Here is a 23542-nt window from a genome sequence, read left to right as displayed (position 1 = left end):
TTCTGACTTGATGACAGGTTTATTTATGCCTGGTAGTAGTAGATTTGCACTGACATGAAGTGTTCCAAAGGTGTTTTAACAGTGAGAATCTCCAGATACATGACAACTACAGAAAATTAAAGAGCCCATTCATTTAAGGGGTGAAGCACTTAGAAGAATCCAACGACAAAGTTTCTACATTTAAAATAGTGAATTAAAAACCAGATAGCATTCCAGCACGTTATCGCCAAATAAAATCCTGCGTTTTGAGAGCTGTATAGAATTCTGTTTATGTTCCACATAGAAATTATTTTCTTTGGAAACAAAGATCTATAGCATCACCTTCACTTACACTGATTTCCACCACAGAAAAGTATTAGCCTGTTGAACACCTTCACGCCAATTCTATAGGAACAAAACTTTTCATTTCTCGCAGCGTTAACACCTTCATATCTAGAATCCTCCAGAACACCTAGGGTTTCTCCGATTATCCTTTTAAGTCTAATAAGTTTGATCTAAGAGCAGATGTTATTAGGAGGTATTTTGTACCAGAAACTTAAAATCATAAATAGCTGTCACATATGGATTCCCTACAGTGATTTCTGCTTTTCAGCAAAACCGCCTTACAAGGGCTCGTTAAGACGCCTATCCTTTTGGGAAGAACACAGCTCTTATTTCACCATTTAACAGACAGCAGCCTGCTACACTGGACATATGCACGTCATAATGTAGAGAATTTACTTAAACTCCACCCCTCTCCCCCCACCACACATATGATCAATCTGCACTCTGAGCCAACTTTAAATACAGAATAACGAACCAACAATTATCTTGTAAGTGAACCAACACTAGTTTGTATTCTTCCCTGAATAACACTTTTTTGCAGAAGGAAAATAAAAAGGACTGCTACAGAAACACAGCAACATTCAAACCCTTTAAAACAAAAGGTAGATTATTTAATGCATTAACGATGTTAATCTGAAGATAAATAAATCCACAACAGACTTTTAAGTTTCTTTTGAGATTTCCTTTTTCTTTGCAGAGAATATTTCTGATATTATACAGTACTGAGAGGGTGTTCTTTTATTTTCTTAATGTCCAGGTGAAAAGCAAAGCTCAGTTCTCTCTGCTCTCTTCGTGGAACTCCTCAATGCCCTATTCCAGGCGTGATTCTTTCATAAGCTTTTACTTGAAAGCGGAGTGGTGAGCAACATTCATTTCAAGAATAACTGGATGGTTTGGTCCCTGAGTCATCTTCTTGAGAGCCCATACTCTGGAAAGGAGAGAATTATTTCTTTTCAAAAACAGGTCTGAAGGCTTATCTTTGAGACAGACAGTTCTTTGAAGCTAACAGGTATGAAAATAAAGTGCATATGAAATAACGTGCACTTCCTTTTTGTTTTTAAGCACGATGTTTATGCATGTATTAATAGTATGTAATTAACACTGTAAATACTGACATTCAGTGCAACATACTCACTGCACTGAATCTCTTACATACTCTTACATAATACTAAATCAATTACCTTCTGCACAAACTGAGGGTTCACAGTGATCTCTTGATCCATGGCTTTCAGTCGTTCATCAAGCTCTATACATTTCAGCATCTTAAAATAAATATATAAGTTGATTATTTTGTCCAGCTTGTACACGATCTTCAAGATATTTTATGGCTGTGCTATGCAGAATCAACAACTTTTCCCATCACAAAAGTTCCATGTCAAAATGTTCTCATCCGTCATCTCCCAAACAAAAGCAGCAGACCATTTTTTATTCTCTTTATTTTAATCCATGTCTTCCTAACAAACCCTTTCAAGGCCACTGACAGACAGTCCCATTAGGGTCAACCATCTCAACCTATAGGCAGGCTATTGACAGCCAGAGGAAGTGGCTTGAAATCTAAAGCTCTAGAAACAATCTTTATAATCTATTCAATTCAAGGAATTTCACATCACCAACATTAAGCTGTCAGTCTTCTGAAACTTCTCAAACTGTACAAAAAATACAACAGGGAACACACTGACAGTAACTGACTTACCAATCTAAAACCTTTAAATGCCAGTACTTTGGAGGTGTGAAATTGTCAAATAGTGATTCAAGGTCCTCAATCTCTGCGTGTAAATTACCTACACTGGCTTCTCCCAGCAGTTCTCTGATTACAGACTAAGATTCTTCAGTAGGAATTGCAAAAGCAGTTACTATTTTAAAGATTTACCTCCTGATCAATGTTATGAAGCATAGCAGGATTGTTATATTTTTCAGGATTATCATGGAAACAGACCATACCATCTTTCTGATTAATACTTGCAAAGATTTCACCATCTTCTATCTGAAATGAGAGAGGGTTTAATGTAAGGTATCACTAAGAACAGAATTTCAGGTAACTACAACACACAGACTCCTTGTGGAATCATCTTTAACTTGTTTAGTTTTTATTTCCTAACAGCTTCCTGAAGACAAATGATACTTTCTGCCTAAGATAGGGCATGCATCTTTTAAGACTTAAGTCTTAAAAGAACACTCTAAATGCCACAGCAGACTGACAGTATTTCCTTCACTCTGAAAAATAACGGTTCTTCAGCCATTCAGCACACACACAGCCAATCTAAACACTTAAAGACTTCTTACGTTGGATCAATTTTTAAATTAGGATAGTTTAGCCAAGTCACAAGACTTACCATGTGGAGGACGTATTTTTCTGCTTCTTGGGGCCCTGACAACTGCACTCGACTTGCCATGTCTTGTAACGACAATGTTAAAAAAGTCTGAAATTCAGAAAGTATCAAACCATTAAAACAAGATGTTAAGAACTTTCCCTATCCATCCTCCACGGCCTATGCAATCTTATTTTTGAAGTCCAATGGGAACCAACAAGTGGAACACCTAGTTATTACTTATAAAAGCACCATGAGAGCGGAGTCAGTTCTTCCTCCAAAGACTTTAATTTGTTAGTTTAGTCTGTACACATGCACAGTGCAATGGGAGTCACGACTCCATCTCAGCAATTCCTTTTTACCCCAGACACAGTCCTGACATGTCCAACCTCTTCCCTCACCTTTTTACATGAATAAGGTGACCTTCCATCCCTTGAATTTCCTTCAAGAGATGCGCACATTGCATTCCTTCCGAGGTTAGTTCTACTGCAACAGGCATCATTTGAGCTTGCCAAAAGAGAGCTTTCCCCTGATCATCTTTAAGGATTAATCTGATCTCTCAGCTGAAGGAGCATATCACTCCACTGCTTCTGTTTTTTCTTTTACTTCAGACACTTCCAAAATCTGTCCTATTCACTCACTCTTCTCTAATGAAGTAGCCTGTGAAGTTCAGTTTTCCTATTTTTCAAATAGAGATGCAGGTCATTGGGTAGCAGTGCTTAAAACTTTTTTGATTATGTATGAAAATCTCATGGGCAAACACCTCTGACAGACATACTGAATCACCTTTTAAATAGTACGTAAGTAGCCAAATTAATTGGTTTTTCTATACAGAACATTTTAGTCTCATTTTTTTCAGAGACACAAATCTTATTTTTAGTCATTTCTGTGACATTACAACATTATCATTTTGCTGTGAATTTAATACATTTCAGAAATACACTCTGAGAAAAACTATTCACAACTTCTCAGCAAAACAAAGCCCCTACATCTTACCTTGGTTAGCCTCTGAATATTCTTTTTGTAGAGAGATGACAAGCATTGCTTAACCAGCCCCATATTGTTATCCCTTGTGAATGTTTCACTGTGTTTGTTCACGAGATTTCGAAGCTCCGAGGGTTTATTGGTTGAATAAACTTGCGCTAATTCATGGTAAGCATTGCTAAGGGGCTGCAATTAGAAAAGTGAGAGAACCCTCCTTAAAGAACAGCATGTTCAACCAGCTTCACAAAATCTATTCGCTCCTTCAACATTAGCAGCCATGCAGTCATAGAACTAAATTTAAGTAGGTCAAGAATCTCGTAAAAATACACAATGCCCATACATGGCTTCATGGCAGTGATAGATCCTCATACACTAAATCTGTACTACTGCAATATAAGATGTAGTAAACATCACTCAAGGAACTCTGTGTAACAGTACTAGTTACGGCACTGCAAGGAAGAGTCCGTGAGCTGACCAGCATACGAAGTAAGCTGAATTCAAGGCAAGTAGCATATTGACTAGTCACAGCCCATTATATTTGTTCTATCCCCTAATACACAGTCATCCTTGACCACAACACATCACAGCATGGACAACACAAACTTAGACGGCGAAGACTAGTTCACCTGAATTACTTTAAAATGGCAATTGTTTGAGCTTGATTATTAGTATCTGAAGTTAGAAGATGATCTTTGGAACTCTAAAAGTTTGGTCACAAATCAACAAAGTATTAAATAAAACCTAACTTTTTAAAGTGTGTTATTTACCTAGGATCAGAACTCTCTTGCTAGCAGTTTTGTCCTCCACCCTACACCTCCTAATCAGAATGCTTATGGACTCCAAACTTGCAGGTTTTTCAGAAGCTTTTACTCTTTATAAAGCTGGAGTTTTGGAACAAACCATTTAGCATTTCATACTTTAGCTGGATGAAGTTACAGGTTGAATGTTTTTACAGGGACACTGCATATTGAAAGCCAAGTGAAATTTGAGTCTTGCTTGAGTTCTAACACAAAACACTATCAAGGGATGTGCAGTATCAGTGAAGAGAACATTGGTAAGTACTGCTCAACCCTGAAGTTTTTTTTAAAGTTAAGTTTAAAAACCTGTATCGCCAATATGAAAAATACAGTTTGTAACAGATGTTGAAGTTGCCAGACAATCTTCAGCTACCATACGCTAGAAAGGCAGCAAGAGGTTGTACTCCAGCACATTGTGCATTATTTCCCGTGATCTGCGGTGTTAAAGTAGTACCATCAAGTGAGGGTAGGAAAAAAAGTAATTTACAAATTCAGATTTTTTTATTCTATTATTTAGCTGTATTCACAAGACTTACCTTAATGAATCTACCAACTATCTGGGAAGTATATTTTGGTAGCTGCTGAACTTTGCCAAGTAGTATCAAAGAAACTAGAATATACTTTTTATACGATTCCAACATAATATGACTGACTGCCATGGCTGGAGTAGTTATTGCCTAAGCAAGAAAGAAAGAAATGGAACAGAAATTTAGGATACTTACTGGTAAATCCTGGTAGCTACCACATTAACAAAAATCTCAGTTTAAAGCTGCGTGCAGAAAGGATACAGTGACATATGAAATTCACCTTTGAGCACTAAAGCTTAAGAAACTTCTGTCAAAATTATCAAAAAATGCCCTAAAAAAGTAAATTCTATACAAACTACTCAAAACATAGCACATTACAGTGATGCCTACCTTAAAATAACCCTGTTTAGATATAGACCAAGGAAAGAAGCTTGGATTTGATCTTAAATTGTACTAGAAACCACCTGTAGCTACTTGTTACCAGGAGTGATTATACGGTTCCTGTAGAACCTGGATTTACAAAGATCCTTAACAAGGTTTTATAAACCTATTAAACCATCAGAGCTCCTATTTAAGTATGCTGAAAGAGGTCTGCAGAATAGGGAAAAGGAATTTTAGTTTACTGTGATACTGCTAGCTACTCAAGAGCTGACCCTTGTTTACAGAAAAGAAAAATGCCACACCAGTTTATTTTGCACATTTGACAACATTTCCCTCTTGTACACACAGAAAGTTTTCCCAATTTTGTGATTTTCTCCTCTTTCACAGAAAAAGTAAAAACATAAAATACTGTAATAGCCTTGAAGAAGTGTAACTCCCCTCATAAAATTAGCAAGGTCTTAGCAAAACCACTAGGCTATTTTTTCTTTAAGAACACACAATTCTGACTGTTAGCCTGTGAACTGTTTCTATGCTAGCAGTAATAAGCAGGCATCTGACAAATATTTATAGGGAGATAAATTTAACATCAACCTTTGAGTTGCATAGTTCTATGGTGGAATGGTTACTTGGCTGTAAGAGACCTTCTTAAAGGAAAACACCCCTAAAGACTTAGTTTGTTACTTCACTTCATATGCTGAAGAGTACAGAAGAGCTAATAGTGAATACTAACCCAAATCAGTTTTTACGTATCGCTATGACGAACACATGCTAAACCAAAACCTATGTGAATGATGAACAACGGTATAGATCTGTTAGCAGAATTATATCCTTAAGGTTAAATATGAAAATAAGTGGAGGCTGCTTGTACATTGTCAGGTTTACAGCTTTTATTACTATCCTCGGTGGCAGTTCAAAGATGATACGTTCTCTCAGCACTATTACACATGCTACTTTTGCCTTTCAATTGATCACACTTTAGACTTACCATTTTATTTAAAGTTACCTGTTCATAAAAGTAGAGTGCTCTTTCAAAGTTCTTTAGCCCAGTGTATATCATCCCACCATAGTAGTAGTAACATAAAAAGTGCTTCGCATCATATGCCCCATTCTCTTTACAAATATCCATCATGTCCACATCTAGATACGGGAGGGCAGGTTTAAAGCATTTTGCTAACAAACAGAGCTACAAGAAAATAAATCAAGTTTTCGTAAATTAGCCATTTCCATTCAAATTTCCATAAGGAAGAAGTTGAAACCAAGTTCATAGAATCACAGAATGGTAGAGGTTGTACTATTTAATAAAGCTCACTCCTCCAAGAGTGGAAAAACAGTGCACGTCAGTAGTGCTGTTGCACAAATTATTCATGATACCCTTAACACTGATTGTGAACTGTTATAAATTATATGAATCCTTAAGAAATTAGACTTTGACAAAGTTGCTTGTAACTCCAGGCCTTCCAGACTACCGTGTTGGCAACACTAAATATTGCACTAAACATTCCTGTCCAACCCTAAATCCCAGGAGCCAAGAATGAGACACAAGTGCAAATTCAGGCCAAAGACACAGAGACAAACATGCCTTCTGTCAAACTTGAGCAAACAGTAACTGGATGTTACACTTATACTGCCTGAGACAAGCTGTGTGTGACTTTCAGCTCAGAGAGAAGGGATGCCAAAGAACTTTCAGAAGTTACAAACAAAACCAAAGGATCTGGGGACATGCGCTGAACATTTAAAACAGAAGGGATTTTTTTTTCCAGTATATTATTTATTACTTGGGGGAAAAAAACAGTTAAAAGCCATTTTTACATTGCAATATGTGAACATGCATTTCCTCAAAGGGTTATAGGTATTTTTTAAGCATTTACTTTCATAAAAAGCCCTTACGCATCCCTTACCTGGCAGAGATCTGCATGTATTGAGGTCAGCTGGTTTGTGTTCATCTGCATCTTGTCTATGGCTTGTCTGAGAATGCTAATTCCTCGCAGGGGCTGTCAGAAATTACATCTCTTTCAGATAATTTCTCATAGATGGCAGCACATTGGATCTTATGTTGACACTTACAAATGAAAAATAACACTAATTGACAGGTTCCATTAAGTAATACTTAACTTGAGGTTCCCTTTTTGTAGGATACTGCAGTCTCCCAGAAAATAAAATTAACCTTGGCTATACAACTTCTCCTGATAAACTAAATAAAGTGATCAATTCTGATCCACAAAGCCAGCCTCATCAGAAGTACAGTAATTCGTAACAATAAGAAAACCTTTCTTGACTCCATGGCACCATCTAAACTCCCACCAAGTAACAAAGGCAAGGCTCTCGCCTTACTCCACTTAGACCAGACTTGATCTCTACTTCTATTTCAGGCTAGATTTCACTGAAGTGGCCTGAAAACATCAGTATCTTAGCAACAAAAACACTGGTCAAAACCCAAGTTTCCTTTACATTTTAAAGCATTTCATTAAGAGCATTATATAACACTGGTGAGAATAACACTGAAACTAGCATCACTGACTCACCAACGCTAATAATTTTTACAACTCTCTCCTACTCACGCACACACTGTCTGAAGAACATTCTTGGTACTACACACCTCCTAGTTTGCATGACAGCACGTGTTTTCAGGTGACTCTTCCCCCCAAGATTTATCTTCCTTACGCTTTTCTTAAAGTAATGTTAAAATCTTGGTTAAGGTTCATTACCTCTCAGTAAACTTAACAAGTAAGGAACTGCACAAAAATATTTAATGTGAAGTTAGTGGCAAATCTTTATGAATTGAATAAGAGACTGCTAACATTCCCTTTAAGAGCCTGGATGTGTAAGTAGTTTATTTGTACTAGATGACACTTGCTTACCTGTTTTCTCTCCACAAGGGCATTTGTTAACTGGTGGCACAGGCCAGCAACTAAATACAGTAAAAAGCAAACAAAAAAAAACGAACACAGTGAAAAAACAGTAACACCAAACTATCCAAAAACACACAAAGTCCAAAAGTAAGCTTAACTTACAAGTGTCTGTTGCATATCTAATGTGTTCCCCGTTGCAAGTGCTGATAAAAAGCTGCACCTGTGAGAATAACGTTTCGAAGTCAGGGATGCTGGGCATAGAAAACTTGACAAACCTAAAACAAGCAAACAAACAAGAAGTTTAGCACTTAACAATGAAGATGAAGCTTTTTTATTAACCTCCAAATGTCAAGTCTCTGTAAGATACATGTAGATGCTTGCAAACAGATCTGAAGTGTGTATGACAGATGGCATACCATTTCCTCGGGAGCTGCACAACATTTGAAAATACACTTTCCACACACACCCCCATTCTCAGTCTCGTGCAAGTCACAATTTAGAACAAACTATGGTGAACAAAGATCACTTTATCTGGCACAATAGTTACAATCATAATAGAAACACTGGCTAAGGATGGTGAATTGTAATACTCGGCCACACAACTTCTCTGGACACTTCTGCCTATCCTACATCCACCTCTTCCTTGAATGTGCTCAACTATTCTCAACTATTAAATTATTAGATGTGTATCTCTTGTTAGGAGCTCTTTCTCTTCACTTCCAGTTCCTCTCCATCTCCAGCGGTTGCGTAGCACCCTGCCACCTTGCACATTGCTTCTTCTGTAAGGTGAACTATGATTACACTCATCTGAGGACAATGAAAACTCTAGCTATGCCTCCCAGAAACATCATAAAAACATACAGAAAAAACTCTGTTTAATGCTGTTGGAAGGTACACAACCCTGCCCATACTGCCGTTGCTATACACTGTAATATGCAATTCAAACCTACCTAGATCACGACCTATCCTTCCCCACAAGGTTTATTATGACTGTCCAGGTTACCCGCTGTCTCTGTCTCCCTTCCAAGCCTTATTCTACCAGCACAGGAGTTTGCCATGCCACACTTCCTGCCAGCAGAGCTTTCCTATATGCTCCACTGATACCATCCCTTCAAATAATATATTTTAAATATTATTTCTTATGAACAGTTATGTTCTTCCTCCACCTGTTTTAACGACTGCTTTCATATACTCTACAATACAATTATTCTGCTAACACAGTACTAACGCCCTGCTTTTTGCAAATTCCATAATGCATTTTCCTGAGATGCTAGCGAATTGTCGTATTAAGTGCATTATCTCTATGTATTACAGTCATTTTGTTTCAAAAGGATAATAGAATGAATGTCTTTAGAAGAGAACTTTAAAATAATAGTAGAACCTGTAGATGCTTCACTTGTGGTTAGGTATAGCTAGAAACAATAGTTTGAGCTTCAGGGCCAAATATCTTTACCCCTTACCTCAGCATCACCAAGACAATTCAAGTATTATCTTAAATTACAGACAGCAACAAGACCCTCAATGCTGTCTACAGACAAATACCCAAGAACTATGATAAGAACCTAGGCTTCGCTGGAGAAGAAAAAAAAACCCACCAGAAAAAACAAACAGGGTTGCTTCATGCTTACAGTTCAGCACATTTATGCCCTGCCAATCAAGTTTCAAAAGTTAGTTTTATACCTTTTTGCAGAACACATATAAAAAAATACTTAAAGACATAAATAAGAGAAATAGATACAGCCTTAAGGAAAACAACCCCTCAATATTACCATTTGACAGTAATGGCATTTACAAGCTCCAGAGGGGTTTTTTTTCCTTTTGGAAATACAAATTTGCCTTGGTATTTTTACTAACAAAACATGCATCATTGAAGGAAACTAAGCACCATTCTAAGAAATGCAAGGCACACTTACAAGACAGCAAGAACACCTAATGAGTGTTCCTGCACATCCAGGGCACCAAGCACCGTATCCAGATGGGAAAGATTTTTTGCTAGCAGTTCTCCGCTTTTATTGATCAGTTCACAAAGCTGGGTCATTTGCCCTGAAATACAAAACATCATTGTCAAACTCTAATTAGAGAGCACTCATGCATTCCCATACTTCTGGCTTACACCATCCTTCCCTATATAACCTGAGGAAAAAGTAGCACCACCCAGAGAATTTACTTTTCTTTAATACAACAAGCATTCATTTTCAACATGAGGTACCCACCACATGTTTTTTTACCAGGTGACAGCTAAGCTTCTGGCCTTTGGGATTGCAAAGGAAGGCCCCAGAACACAAACACAACATGAAAAGTGGCATCAGCTCACCTCGTTAGAGATGGGGCTTCAGGGTCTTGTATTAACGCCAGGCTCTCTCTATGCCAAGTCTACAAAACTTTGACCAGTGTACCGTGATGCCAAATTCTGCCTCATGTGGGTAAATCTATCTGCACTTGTGCCTTCTAGGCATTATGGGAAGAAACAAAACCAAAACAGTACAAAAAATAGTGTCCTCCTCTTTCTAAACCATCCAGTACCAGAGCTTGTTCCTTGCTGCTTCTCAAGCGCCCTATCCACTTTTCACGTCTGCTCATAAGCATTTTTTTTTGGAAGTAGACATTAAAGTTACAACTAGAGCACCTACAACAAAAGAACTTAAATATCTGTTCTTAAGTTTACTTTGCATACTAAAATCTACAATGTCATTTTATTTGCTGTGAGCTACGAGCACAGCATGAAAGGCAACTATTTTGTATTAGGAAGGTACAGCACGCCTGAAAAACCTTACAAAGGAAGCAGATCAATTACGACGAACTGATTTCAAACTCTTCCTCCCCCCACAATTACTTGAATCAAAACCAGGCCTTTCTGAAGCGGAGTATTGTTTCAACGTTCAATCCATGCAGATTAGGGAGAGAAAATAGGTTCTCTCACCCTCACAAAAATCTTTGTGAAATGAAGAATAGTGCCTCTATTTACAGAGATTTATGCTATCCTCGGTGCTCTGGCCTTTTCCTTTGAAAAAGAAAACCTGGGAAGCCCTAGCAATGAAATGTTATCTTTGAAGTAAGAGGGATCAGAAGTTCCAAATGGGGGACCAGAGTCCAGGAACTCCAGAAACGCATCCCCAAGACCACGCTCTCCATACATAATTAACACTCCAGGCATAAGCATGGAAAGGAAAGGAATAGGGCTTCTAAAAGGCTCTGTGGTTTGATAACGGTATTCAGGCATTGCAAAACTTGAGTTCTGCTGTCCTCCCTAGTAGAGAAATCCACCCATTCTACAGTTATCATCTATCATTCCACTAAACAACAAAGCAAAAACCCACCCCAACAACCTTCTACCCACAAACACACTTTGAAGAACTTACAGAGCAAGTAGAAATACCCATACCAGGCCCAACTAAATGTCCATTGATAACCACAAACCAACACATGCACACAGACCTCTGCGTGCTCTCAGAACCTCCAGCTGCCTGTCTGGTGCCTGGATTTACTTTCTCACAGAGAATGTCTACCCAGCGAGCGCCCGTAAGGTGAACCAGCCCCCCTTGAACCTTCTGCATCCATAAAACCTCGTAATAAAAAGTTCTCCAGCTAAATTACACGTGTACAAAGAAATCGCCTTTCATCTGGTTTGTACCTGCACCTTGCGGGTATAATGTGCCGCTTGTATCCGATATCCCCTGTAAAAACGCTCTGTATTTAATAAGTTAAACCAAAGTATGAGAAAGATGAAGCTCCACCCAAAAGTAAAGCCTGGGGCCACAGCGGAAAGCATCAATTTTTGATCAGTTCCAGGGAGCAAACATCCCACACACAGAGCAAGGGTCAGACAAAAAGTTCAAGAACTAGGAAACGCTGTGCCCACACACTGGAAAATGAGGAGCGTGGCAATGAAACCCCAGAATTCCAGCCAGGGTTATTGAAGCATTTTCTGAACACTTGCTCATGGCAACCCTGACGGGCCGCCTGTCACACACCTCTGTGGCCAGGCGGGACTCTCCCGTCCTGCTCTACCTTGTCCCCAGGAGCCAACGCTCCTGAGATGTGTTCTGACACCCATGCCAGCACCCGCACGCTCCCCAGTTAGGGGACAGGCCGGGCTGTACAATCCCAGTTACATCCCTGCGCTGCCCGCTGCTCCCCCCTGATTTTCCACCGCCGGTGCCGGTTCACGCCGCTCACCCAGGCCCTCCAGCCACCCAAAAGTGGTACCGTGCCGCTGCCCGGGAGAGGCGCGGGGAGCGCCGCGGAGCGCACGGCCACCCCCCCGCAGGCCCCGGCGGCTAAACGGCGCCGGGCTCTCCCCGCTGCATGCGGCCAGGGAGCCCCGAATCACAGCCCGGCACGGGCCCCGCCGCAGCCAGCGGCCCCCGGGAGCGGCCCCGCGCCGAGGGAGAGACAAGAGAGCGGGCAGGCCCCGGCCCGCCGCCCTCTCGGGGCCCGGCAGGCTCCACCGGCCGCCGCCCCCTCCTCGGGCCCCCTCTTCCCGCCGCCACCAGCCGGGCCCACACGCGGCTTCCCTCCCCCCTCACGGTCACCTTGGGCCGAGAGCTGCCGGACGCTGTTGACGAACTGCTCCAGGGCCGACGCCATCTTGGCGGCTGGCGGCGCGGCCGCGCGCGCTGCGGGCGGGCCGGGCGGGGCGGGGCGGGGGGAGGAGGGGGCGGCGCGGGCCGGGAGCGGCGGGGGGAAGCGGGAAGGAGCCACCGCTACGGGCGCCGCCGCCGCCAGCCAATCAGCCGCCGATGCGGGGGCCGCGCGACGCCCGCCGCCGCGCGTCACTTCCGCCGCTTCGCCACCTCTCGCGAGAACCGCGGTCGTTATGGCAACCACCGCCTTCCCTCCACCCGCCCGGAAGCGGCGGCCCCGCGTCATGCGCAAGGGAGGCCCCTTGGGCGCGAGAAGCCGTGACTCAGCAGAGCCGGGGGGGCGGGGGGAGGCGGGCATCGTGACGCCATCGTGGCGTCACCCCTGCGCGACGCGGGCCCCGCCGTTGGGGCGTGCTCCCGGGGCCTGATCCCGGGGCAGCGGGCGCTGGGAGGCTGGATTCCATGTGGATCCCCCTTGGCGGGGGAGCGTGGTTGGTGCGGGAGGTGGCTGCCGTCACGTTCCGTAACGCTCGCCCTGATCACCGGGGACCGTCATGTCCCGTGTAACACTCGCTCTGATCACCGGGGACATGGTCCGAGTTCTTGATGCGGGTTAATTCGGTTTATGGCCGCGTGTTTTCCGTACCTGCAGGAGCATGGATGTTGAGGTGACGCGGCCCTGAGGTAACGCGGCCAGGGAGCGTGTCGGTCCCATGCCCTCCCCTCACGAAGCAGGAGGCCTTCCCCCTGCTGCGCAATGTGTGCGTATTGTTTCGCCGCTTAGTCAGAAACATCAAGTTGTGCTGAAATCCCCTTGTAATAAACAACGTGCTCCCTGTGTGAGTGAAAGCGGGATACAGATGGACACACCACAGATTCTCCCGCCTAACCTCGCTGTGGCATTTACCATCGCATACAGCCTGGCTGGCAGTTCTCCTTCCTTCATGCTGTGACCTTCCCCAAATCACCTGATCTCTACAGCCTGTTTGCCCTTTCTGTGAAACAAGGACAATATATTCCACTGGAAAACACTCTGGAATTGAAAGATGAAATAGTTTGGAACCGCTAAAGCCGTATTATTGCCGTCAACCAAAATCTTTTCTTTCCCAGCTCAGCGGTTGCCTAATCCTGTTAGTCACCCTCGGAAGCCTCCCCCTTCTTCAGCAGCTTTAATCCCCACAGTGTTTTTCGACCAGAGTGATCTTTGGTCCCGTGTCAGAACATATCAGAAACATACAGACTTTCGCCGTGTGCTCTCACTTCTTTTGGGTCGCAGACTTTCATGGTGTGCTCTCATCACTTCTTTTGGGGCCCCAGACCTTCATGGTGTGCTCTCAGCACTTCTTTGGGGTCCCAGCAGTATCTCTTAAGGGTTCCCGTCACCCGTGGGGACAGACCTGCACTACATCCAGTGAGACCCTGGGCAGAGCGTGCCCCCTCCCCATGAACTGGGAGAAACGGGGGTATTTTACGTCAAGGCTTAGCTGCACACTCACCACCTTACACAAGCCCCCACACCGTGCAAGTGCCCCCGAAGCCATACCCACATCCCGCTGCGGGCAGAGGGGGGTGTCGGCAGGGGACCGGGGGGCAGAGGGTCCGCAGGGGGAGGTGGGGCGGGGGCGCGGGGTGCCCCCGAGGCTGGGAGCCGGGGAAGCGAGGCAGGGGCGGGGGGAGCGGGCGGGGGCACCGCGCCGTCGCAGGGCGCCGGTGCCGCTTTAAGGCGGTGCCGCCGCGCCGGGCTCGGCCAGGCACCGGGAAGAGGAACTGGGCTTTGCACTGCCGGGTCGGGGCAGCACAGCGCCGGGCACCGGGCGGCACCGGGCCCCCCGCCGGGAGGGATGGGGCGGGGGAGAGGCGCTGGGGGCGAGGACGGGCCTTTGCATCCCCCCCGCACCCCTCTTGCGGCCCCTCTGCTCCCCGCTGCGTCCCCCCCCGCATCCCCCCCGCTCCTTCCTGCTGCTGCAAGGGGACGTGCTTGCCAGGGCTGCCTGCTTGCGGGGTGCTTGCGGGGTGCGTGCTTGAAATAAAGGCCCCCCTCCCTGCCCGCAGAGCCCCCCATCCCCTGCCCCGAGCCCCCCCCTCCACCATGATTTTGCTGAGCAGCTTCTTGCACCTGCGGCCTCGGCGCTGCGGCCCCTGGGCAGGGCTGGGCAGGGGGCTCGGCCCCACAGCGGGGTCCCGCAGGGCTCTGCGGGTGCTGGTGGACATGGACGGGGTGCTGGCCGACTTCGAGGGAGGCTTCCTCAAGAAGTTCAGGGCCAGGTACCCCGACAAGCCCTACATTGCCCTGGAGGACCGGAGGGGCTTCTGGGTGTCGGAGCAATACGGGCGCCTGGGACCTGAGCTGAGTGTGAGTCTGTGCATCCCCTGGCTCTGCGCGTGTTGGCTCCGCACCCTGCGGCTGGAGCTCCGGCCCCACGGGACCCACTGGCTCCCCACTTGTGGGTGCTGTGCTGGGGAGGGCTGTGGGTTCTGGCCAGAGGTCCCACCCAAACACAAGTACAGGTCGGCACACAGGAGGGCTTCCAGTAGTGCCTTTTTTCCCAGAAATCCCGCATTTTTCATGCACATCAGTCTTCCCCCCCTCCTCCTTTGCATGCATGGATACAGATAGATGTAAAGAAAGGAGATCTTTCCAAACATCTGTTTTTAAATACCCCAAGTTGCATAGCTGGGGTTTTCTAGCTTGGATTTGGCCAAGCTGCATGGATTGGTACTGCTCCTAGATGGATTATTTCGTTCCTCAACAGCAATGTGAGGGGTGGGTTGCAGCAGAGAAGTTGAGAGCAAGCCATGCAATTGATGCTTCATGTGAGGGCTTACTTAAAACAACTTCAAGCCCTCCCATGCCTGAAAATTATTGTATTCATTTTAATAATTAAAGCCTAGAAGCAGTTTTCTTTATGTTGTGCTTTATCATCCAGCGAAGGGCTGAGTGCTGTAGAAAGTCAGTTTCTGCCTCTACAAGTTCCCATCTCGATGGGATGTCTGCAGTCTCATCTGTGGATTGCAGTTGCGCTAGTTGAAAAGTGTTACAGCAAATGCAAGTATTCTTGTTGTTACTGGTATGATGGCTCCAAGGAAGGGAACGTGAATAAGGTCTGCGGCTCTCCCACTGGCCAAGTCCTAAATAGCTTGATGAGCTGAAGGAGTACTGAGTCCTTTCTAGTTGGGATTGCTGAAGGGGAAATGGAGGACATCATTCATGCAGTGAGGCAGATGCTGAAAGTTTGGCAGAGGAATGCATGATAACTACGTGGCTGGGGTTTTTTTTTTCCCTTGATCTTAACTACTTTGGATGTGTTAAATTAAGGGAGCTTGTCATGTGTCTGCTGTGATCACGTAAAACCACCAAAACCTTGGGCTTAAACAAGTAGCAAAACTTCCACAGGCTGACCTCGGGTCAGCCCTGATTTCACCTGTGGTTTCAGACCAGGGATAATGAGAGTTAGGAGGCACTCTGTGGCTACAGGCACGTGGGCTGTTCCAGTCTCCTCTCATCAGAGAGCACTATCAACCAGCTGTAGGACACCAGAAAGTAGGAGCCAAGGAGTCCAACGAGCTGTAGGTCCCAGCTCTGAGAGGGACAACAACAGCTCAGCAATACACTGAGCACACAGACCTGGAAGGATGGGGAGCCCTGGACGGGCAAGGAAGTTGCTCATTGATAGAGATAAGAAGAAGGAAATCGAGGGTCTGTCCTGCCTGGCACATGGTGGGATTCCCAGCCTGGGGGATTTTTCCATCTGCCAGGCAGCTTGCCGGGTGCAGTGCCTCAGGGAGTTATTCTGGCTCTGGGAGCCAAGCGGGTCTTTTCTTCAAGACGAGCTTAGTTCTTCCCTCATCAAGCTTGATTGCAAAATCCTTTTTGACATAAGTAGAAGCAGAATAGCTATGGAAGTCCTTGCTGCAGGAGAACACTTCAGCACGGTTTGAAGTGCTTTGCTGCATCAGGCCACGTTTCTCAGATGTCTCTTGTGCAACTACAGTCAGTATCTTAAAAATAAACCATCTTTTCTCACCGGTCTAAAGCAGAGCAACAGGAGTTTGAATGCTTGCCTTGCCCCATGGCAAACTGTTAAGGTAGCTGCTCTTGTCATGGTGCCAGGAGGCATTTCTGCTGGCTCTCTTGCACCGAATCAGTGTGTTCCATTATGACCATGTGTGAAGAAAGCTTTTCTTCCCTCCTCTGAATGACCAATGTTTGCTGCTGCTCAGGCAAAAGGAAAGAATGCAACAGCTGATCTGAGTAGTCTCTCCTTTTAAGTTGGGTGTCTGCTCTTCACATGTTATCTGGGATCTTTTGAGAAATACAGGGTTTGATCCTGGCTCGTCATGTTAAATGCTTGGTGCCCAAATAACGTAATGGCTTCATGCATTCATCTTCCTGAGAGCAGGCAAGGTGTGCAGCCAGCATCCCGGCATGGGCAGCCAGCAGGATGAAGACTGTGACTCCCTGAGTGAGCCCTGCGTTTACTCTGGGGCATTGCTGCCCCGAGCCTGGAGTTTCCAGCGAAGACCCCGTTGCTCATGGCTGCCTGCTTTCTTCCCCCAGTACCAGTGTAGTAAAGGCAAAACCTGGTGGTTACCCACTAGATTCCTACTCATCAGGCAGGAGGGAGTTGCAAGTCTAGCTGGCATGTCCAGCCAGCCTGTTTGTTGCCGTGAGCTGTAAGAACCAGCATCTAAGTGCCACCGAGGCTGCTCTCTCCTGCCCTGACACTCTGCCGGCTCCTCCCTACCCTTGCAATACAAGAAAGCTGGAATGGGCTTAGAGTTCCTTTTGTCCCAATTTCCCTACCTCAAATACAGAAACAGGGGTGCTCAAAATGAAGGTCAATCCTTCAGGGCAGGGCTTCCTTCAAAACTGCTCCCAGCTGCAGCTACTTGGCAGCATTGCAACACTGGCATGAGGCTGCTTCCACTGCCCGCAGCCACGTTGCAGCACTCCCAGGCTCTCCTCCCCGAGGACACAGCGTCTGTGCAAAATAATTGCTTTGCTTGGCAGCTGACAAGCTGTTACCTGTTTGAGGGAGTGCAGGGAATGCTGTTCCTTAGAGCTGTGTCAGACCCATCACAGGCAGCCCTTGGACTCTGCCCTTGTCCCGAGGTTTTGCTCCCTGTGGTCTCTCTGCTCCGCTCTCCCTCTGTGCCATACCGGTGCACTTGGGATGCCGACCTGGGTGTTAAGCGTTTCAAACCCTGCCTGGAGATGCTCTATTTGCCTGGTAGACCTTGCCCAGGCATCTCTGAAGAGGAGCATCTGCATTCATCCTGACATTAATTCATCCCATAATACACTTTCTCCTATGAGAGTGGTCTGGCTGTGAATTTCAGTGATCTGACGGAGACAAATAGGCCAGACAGCATCCGTGGCTGAACAGCATCACGTTACAGCAGGGCTACCAGGGCTCGTCGCTGGACCACGTGGAGGTGCCCCTCCAGATGCAGACCCAGGGTTTGGTTTGATTTTGGACAATCTCTTGTGTTTTGCCTTGAAGGACCGTGCCATGCCCTCTGTGTCTGGGGCTGCACAGGCAAAACCAAGCCGGCTCCAGGGCATCTCTCATCTAAATTGCATGGGACGGGTGCAGGCTGGAAGATGGGGAGCAGAGGCACCCACAGAGGCAGGGCAGGTTAGCAGGAGGGGACCAGAGCCAGCACTCCTGCCTTTCTCACCATCACCATCCTCTCTGTCCTAGCAAAGGGTGGGGAAGATGCACATGCAAGAAGAAAAGTAGCAAGAAGCCCCGTGCGCTAATTGCTCTCTTTCCCCTCACAGGAGAAAGCCATCAGCATCTGGGAATCCAAGAACTTCTTCATCGAGCTGGACCCACTCCCCGGAGCTGTGGAAGCTGTAAAGCAAATGGCAAATTTGGCAGAGTGAGTAGGAACATGCCCACGGGATTTAGGGATGGATGGGGGAGCAGCCGTGGCTTTGCAGGCTCATCCACCTCCTGGCAGAAGCACTGAATACATCAGCATTAAAAATACCTCCCGGCCTGCCGAACGTGGAAGGAAAGCAAGGGCTTTGACTCTGGGGGCAGTCGCCAAGAAAATCAGCCCCTTGCCTTCATCTCTGCTCCCATAAGGGTAGTCAAAGGGGGAACATGCTTGTCCTGCAGGTGTGGGTGCACATCCTGGGGTTAGGATCCTGCGAGATGGAGGACTAACACTTTAAATCACCCTGGTTTGATCTGTGTGTTGTGGGGGGTCTGCTTTGGGCGCCTGCCTGCCCAGGCACACAGTGGGGTCCTGCAGAAGCACCCAGGTGTATCTCAAGGGGGAGCAGGGTCTGATCAGCATGTTTGGCCACCGAGTGACACTCTGCCCCTGTTTTTCTCCTCGTGGCAGCACCGACGTGTTCATCTGCACAAGCCCAATCAAGAAGTACCGCTACTGCCCTTACGAGAAGGTGAGCAGCTGTGAATCCCAGCTCCCTGTCCCCTACTGCGCTGCTCAGCGCATGCCAGCTGACCCCTCGTGCCTCTGGCTGTAAATCAGCAGTGATATTGCCCTGCCCCACAAGTTTTGTTCCTAAGCATCTTGGCAGAGCAGCGGCTCTGCCATCAGCTGACCCCTGCCACTGGCATGTACTGAGACGCTTGAGCTGAGTATTTCATCACGTCAAAAGCTGCTTGGCTTTAAAAGCACTTGTGCTCCAGCAGCATCCAAATCCTTCCCACTAATGAACTTAATTAAGAGAGATGTGCGCCTGTATGGGGGCTGTAGCTCGTGCCGTGCCCTCCTGCTGCTCCACTGAGCAGCCCCTGCCCCATCCATCAGCCTTCCCCAAGCTCACCGCTCGCCTCCTGCCTTCCAGTACGCCTGGGTGGAGAAGCACTTCGGCCCCGAGTTTCTTGAGCAGATCGTTTTGACGCGAGACAAGACGGTGGTTTCTGCTGACCTGCTTATAGACGATAGACCTGATATAACAGGTAAGAGGGTGGCAGGAGTGGCCAGAGGCAGCCCTGAGGGCAGATGGCACCTGGGGGTGATGGGTGCTGATTTCTCCCTGTTTAATCAGGCTCTCATCAGGGGGTTGTATCCGCAGGCTCCTCATGTTGGAGTAGGGACAACCTCTGCGTCTCATGGAGTTGTCTAGAGAACTGACCTCTCCACTTGCTTTGCAGGGGCTGAGCTGAACCCCAGCTGGGAGCATGTGCTCTTCACGGCCTGCCACAACAAGCACCTGCAGCTGAAGCCTCCCAGCCGCCGGCTGCAGTCCTGGACCGACGACTGGAAGGCCATTCTGGACAGCAAACGCCTGCCACCTGGCCAGGCCACCTAAACACCAGCCTCCCACAGCCAGCCCAGGCTGCAGCCAGCCGTTCGTGTCCATGTGGAGTCCTGCTGAAGGCTGAAACCACAGACAGACAGACAGACACTGTGCCTACTACAGAGAGGAAGAGGAGGGTGAGCTGAAGAGCCACAGCCACCCAGACCCAGAGAGCAGACCCCAGCCTGGCCATGCCACAAGGGACCAGCAGCAGGATTGCCCCTGTGGACCTGGCAGCTCAGCTGGGGGGGCATTTTCCACTGGCTCCTGGGGTCTCAGTGCTGCATCTGCACCCCCTGCAAGGCCACCCTGGCATTTCTGATGGACAAGGTCACCCCCAGCATGTCACTGCCCTTGTCAGTGCACTGCATGGCACAGACCAGCTCTCCATCCTCCTCTCCGCATTATGTTGGGGATCATCTGCATGGTTTGTTTTGCCCTCGCAGGGCTTCATACAGAGGAGACATCCCCCCGGCCTGTGCTGGGTCTGGGGAGAGGGGCAGCTGGAAGGGCAGGGGGAGCAGGTGGACACTGCCCAGACTCTCTGCACGGACTCAGCTGCACTGTTCCTTGCAGCTGATGAAACCCGACAGCTACATGCTTCCCCGCAGGAAGTCCCTGCAGCAGGATACAGGGACAGTACCACTCCTCCCGTGGATCTGGCTGTGGAGAGCAAGCCCTGAGGCAATGTCACACCCAAGATATAGCCATCTTCCAATTGGCAGGAGGAATCCCCACTTGCCCTCATCCCTGAGGAGCTGCCGCAGCTTTAGAGCTGAGACTTTATGAAGAGAGGGGCTCTTCTCCCGTGCTCATTACTCCTGGGCTGCTTGCCCAGGGCATCTCTGGGGCAGCAAGCAGGCAGTGGCGGCACCAGCCTTTCCTAGGAGCCAGGTAGTCCCTGGGGGTGCTTATGGCTCACCCTGCCAGCCAGCGATCGGACAGTTGCTCCTTGGATTTGAAAAGCAGGAAGGTCTGCACAGACAGGCTGCATGGTCACATCACCTCACCTCCCTCCTCCTGGTAGCATCTGACATCAGCCTGCCGGGAAAGCTCTGGGTGTGCATCTGCCAGGCACCCTGCTTCCACACAGAAGGTCCTGGGTGCTGCATCCCACCAGGGTCTGGCACAGAGATGGTCAGTGTCACAGAGCTGCCTGAGAAGATGCTGCTGTGTGGGGATGTGGGGCTGGTGGAGGAGCTACAGAGTTGCTGAGAAGTGGGTAAAGCAGACATACCGTGGGTGTCCAGAGGGCAGGCTGAGGGTTGTGTTGGTGGAGGATTGTCACGGCTGCAGCCGTGGATGCTGGTTTCAGTCCTCACGTACTGTAAGGGAAGAAGCAGAGGGGATGTTGCTCTTGAAGGCTGGGGAAGCCCAGCAGAGGGGCCTATGAGGCTGTAGCATTGGGTTTGTTCTGCAGATGCCTGCCACTGTCACTGTCCCAGCTCTGGATGTCTGGGGACGGAGCGTGCTGCTGGCCCTGCTTGCCTTCTGCTGGGACCCCTGTGGCCGAGGTGTTTGGCCACCTGGCTGGTGTGAAGGGGCTGCAGCATGTGGCTGTCAGAGCCAGCCACCACTGCCAGATGGCTCTGCTGGGGCTGCTGAGCTCTGGGAGCAGCCAGCACTGCTGGGGAGCTGCAGCTGGACACTGAAAAGGGAGCGTTTGGACCAAGAGACAGCTCCAAGAGGAATGCTTTTTGCATAGCTGTGCCCACAGCCTCTTCCTGCCCTGCCTGGCCTGTTCCTGCCTCCCCGAGCCCACACCAGTCCTGCCCTGAACTGCAGCTCTGCCTGGCCCCAGAGAAGAGACATCCCAGCTGCTGGGGAGAGCCGGTGTCCCCCCGCTGCCCGTGGCACTGCCGTAAGGCAGGTATAGCCTGGCTGTTCCAAGCAGGAGCCAGTGCTGGGCTGCCAGCAAAACCCCAGGGATGTGCTGGGTGCATCAGAGCTGGCATGCAGCACTGCTGGCACCACAGAGGCTCTGTGGCCCCTGCTCCTGCCATGATGTCTGGGATCCCACTGCATGTCTCTGCTCTTCTGGCCCAAGGACTTGCTGGCTGCAGGAGAAGAATTCCCCACTGAGACATGTAGCCCCATGGGCAGCGGCAGTAGCCAGGGTTAGCCACCCCATGCTGCTTGCTCCTGCCTTTGGTTTGCCTCTCTCTCCTATGGGCCCCCATCAGCACAGCAAAAAAACTGTGTGAGCTTAAAGCTACATAGCCAACAAATAGCCTATTTCAGCAGTGGCAGCGGCCTCCCACCATGTCCAGGACACAGAGGGGCTACTGAAGGTGGTGCTTTTGAACCTGTGCCTTCCCCGGCTGCTGCAGCACCAGGGATGGAGCCTGCATCATCTCCCATCTTTCTGAAAACCATCCTGTCTCTTGGGATGGGATGTGTCTGTAAAGACAGCATGGTTGGCCCATGGTGCTGGGAGTGACATACCACAAGCATTTTTTTTTTTTTTTTTTTTTTTTTTTTTTTTACACCACCACCCCTGTTTAAAGCACTGTGTATGTTGCTGAGTGGTGGGCTTGGTTTGGGGGTGTATTTGGGAGGGATGTTTGCAATATGCAGCCCCCTGGCCAAGAGCCACCTTGGCTGGAGGGTTTGCAAGCAGGGAGCTGAGATGCTACACGAGGACCATGGGCAACCACTATGGCTGCTGAGCATCACATACCCCTGGGCTCTGCTGGAGCCCCACCAGCTACCAGCCCCTTCATGCAGCTAGGATGGCCTCATGGGGTCCAAGCTGTTTCTTTTCCCAGCAGCACCATGTAAAAACAACTTGCCAAAGCTCTCCAGAGCCTTCTTGCTGCCCATCCTCAAGCCAAAACTGGAGCTGGTACATTGCTACAGCAGCTGCTTCTTCCCCCAAGGCTGGGGCAGAGCTGAGGGATGCGGGTCTTTGGGGGCCAGCAGGTATTTCCCCCTTGGTGGGACATGTGATACCAGAGAGACCATGTGAGTTCATGCCAAATGTACTTGAAAGCAGAGCTGGAGTTTCTCATGCGTGAGGCTCTGACTCGATGCACAGAAATCCCGAGCAGGTAGCTGGCCTGTTTGCTCCCACCAAGCTCAGGACTGGGAGATGGCTCTCCATCGCCCAAAGGATCAGCCCTTTCAGTGTTCAAGCCCTTCTGTGGCCAGCTAAGATGTGCAGAGCTTTTATTTTTAAATGCACATCTAAAAACTGAGGCTGATGAGGAGATTGCAATAAACACTGGATTTTATTGGCATCCAGCTTCTTAGAAATGAAATTTGGGTCTTGCAGTTTCCCACCTGTGGCTCTGCCCTCAGCATGGGGATGGAGGGGTTCACCTCCACGCTTGGGAAACTCCCCTTGCTCAAAAAGCCTGGACCCAGCCCTGCTGCCCTGGCAGTGCCGGTCCCCTGTTAGATGCTCTGTGGGCAGAAGTAAAGCTGAGGGATGGTTTTGGTAGCAATCAGCTTCCTAAAGATCTTTTGTAATAAACAAAGCTGTGAGGTGTGTCTCCTGTTGGGCT

General features: G+C 47.8%; 2 protein-coding genes across 5 annotated transcripts; one reads left to right on the top strand and one right to left on the bottom strand.

The window, feature by feature from the left end:
• On the bottom strand, nt 1-12862 carry COPS3 (COP9 signalosome subunit 3). Of its 4 annotated transcripts, none has more exons than XM_037383660.1 (12): nt 12704-12862; nt 10085-10214; nt 8334-8446; nt 8181-8230; nt 7221-7313; nt 6326-6505; nt 4951-5091; nt 3630-3803; nt 2658-2744; nt 2195-2308; nt 1506-1586; nt 1-1252 (listed from the first exon to the last, which is right to left on the bottom strand). In XM_037383660.1, the coding sequence occupies exons 1-12, from the start codon at nt 12756-12758 to the stop codon at nt 1199-1201; spliced, it is 1272 nt and encodes a 423-aa protein (XP_037239557.1). In that variant the 5' UTR covers nt 12759-12862; the 3' UTR covers nt 1-1198. The 4 variants fall into 4 exon arrangements, with proteins under 4 accessions (XP_037239557.1, XP_037239560.1, XP_037239558.1 ...); XM_037383663.1 differs by having other exon boundaries at nt 7221-7381; nt 12704-12768; XM_037383661.1 differs by lacking the exon at nt 3630-3803 and having other exon boundaries at nt 12704-12835.
• Nucleotides 12863-14502: 1640 nt separating this feature from the next.
• Nucleotides 14503-23275, top strand: NT5M (5',3'-nucleotidase, mitochondrial). The gene is made up of 5 exons (XM_037383659.1): nt 14503-15107; nt 18540-18640; nt 19112-19172; nt 19581-19695; nt 19891-23275. Exons 1-5 carry the CDS (start codon nt 14844-14846, stop codon nt 20046-20048), a joined length of 699 nt encoding a protein of 232 aa, XP_037239556.1. The 5' UTR covers nt 14503-14843; the 3' UTR covers nt 20049-23275.
• The last annotated feature ends 267 nt before the right edge of the window (nt 23276-23542 follow it).

Source organism: Falco rusticolus, chromosome 4, assembly GCF_015220075.1.
Source record: "Falco rusticolus isolate bFalRus1 chromosome 4, bFalRus1.pri, whole genome shotgun sequence".
In the NCBI taxonomy this organism is placed as follows: Eukaryota; Metazoa; Chordata; class Aves; order Falconiformes; family Falconidae; genus Falco; species Falco rusticolus.
This window is presented reverse-complemented; position numbering and strand designations above follow the sequence as displayed.

Bases quoted from the DNA above. Each gene is read 5' to 3' on its own strand.
- COPS3 (XM_037383660.1), bottom strand. From the start codon at position 12,758: ATGGCGTCGGCCCTGGAGCAGTTCGTCAACAGCGTCCGGCAGCTCTCG. The intron at 8,447-10,084 runs GTAAGTGTGCCT...TGCTTGTTTTAG, and splicing joins TTAGGTGTTCTTGCTGTCTT to GTTTGTCAAGTTTTCTATGC. The intron at 6,506-7,220 runs GTAAGGGATGCG...ATTTTCTTGTAG, and splicing joins TACATGCAGATCTCTGCCAG to CTCTGTTTGTTAGCAAAATG.
- NT5M (XM_037383659.1), top strand. From the start codon at position 14,844: ATGATTTTGCTGAGCAGCTTCTTGCACCTGCGGCCTCGGCGCTGCGGC. The intron at 19,173-19,580 runs GTGAGCAGCTGT...CCTGCCTTCCAG, and splicing joins GCTACTGCCCTTACGAGAAG to TACGCCTGGGTGGAGAAGCA. The intron at 19,696-19,890 runs GTAAGAGGGTGG...CTTGCTTTGCAG, and splicing joins CGATAGACCTGATATAACAG to GGGCTGAGCTGAACCCCAGC.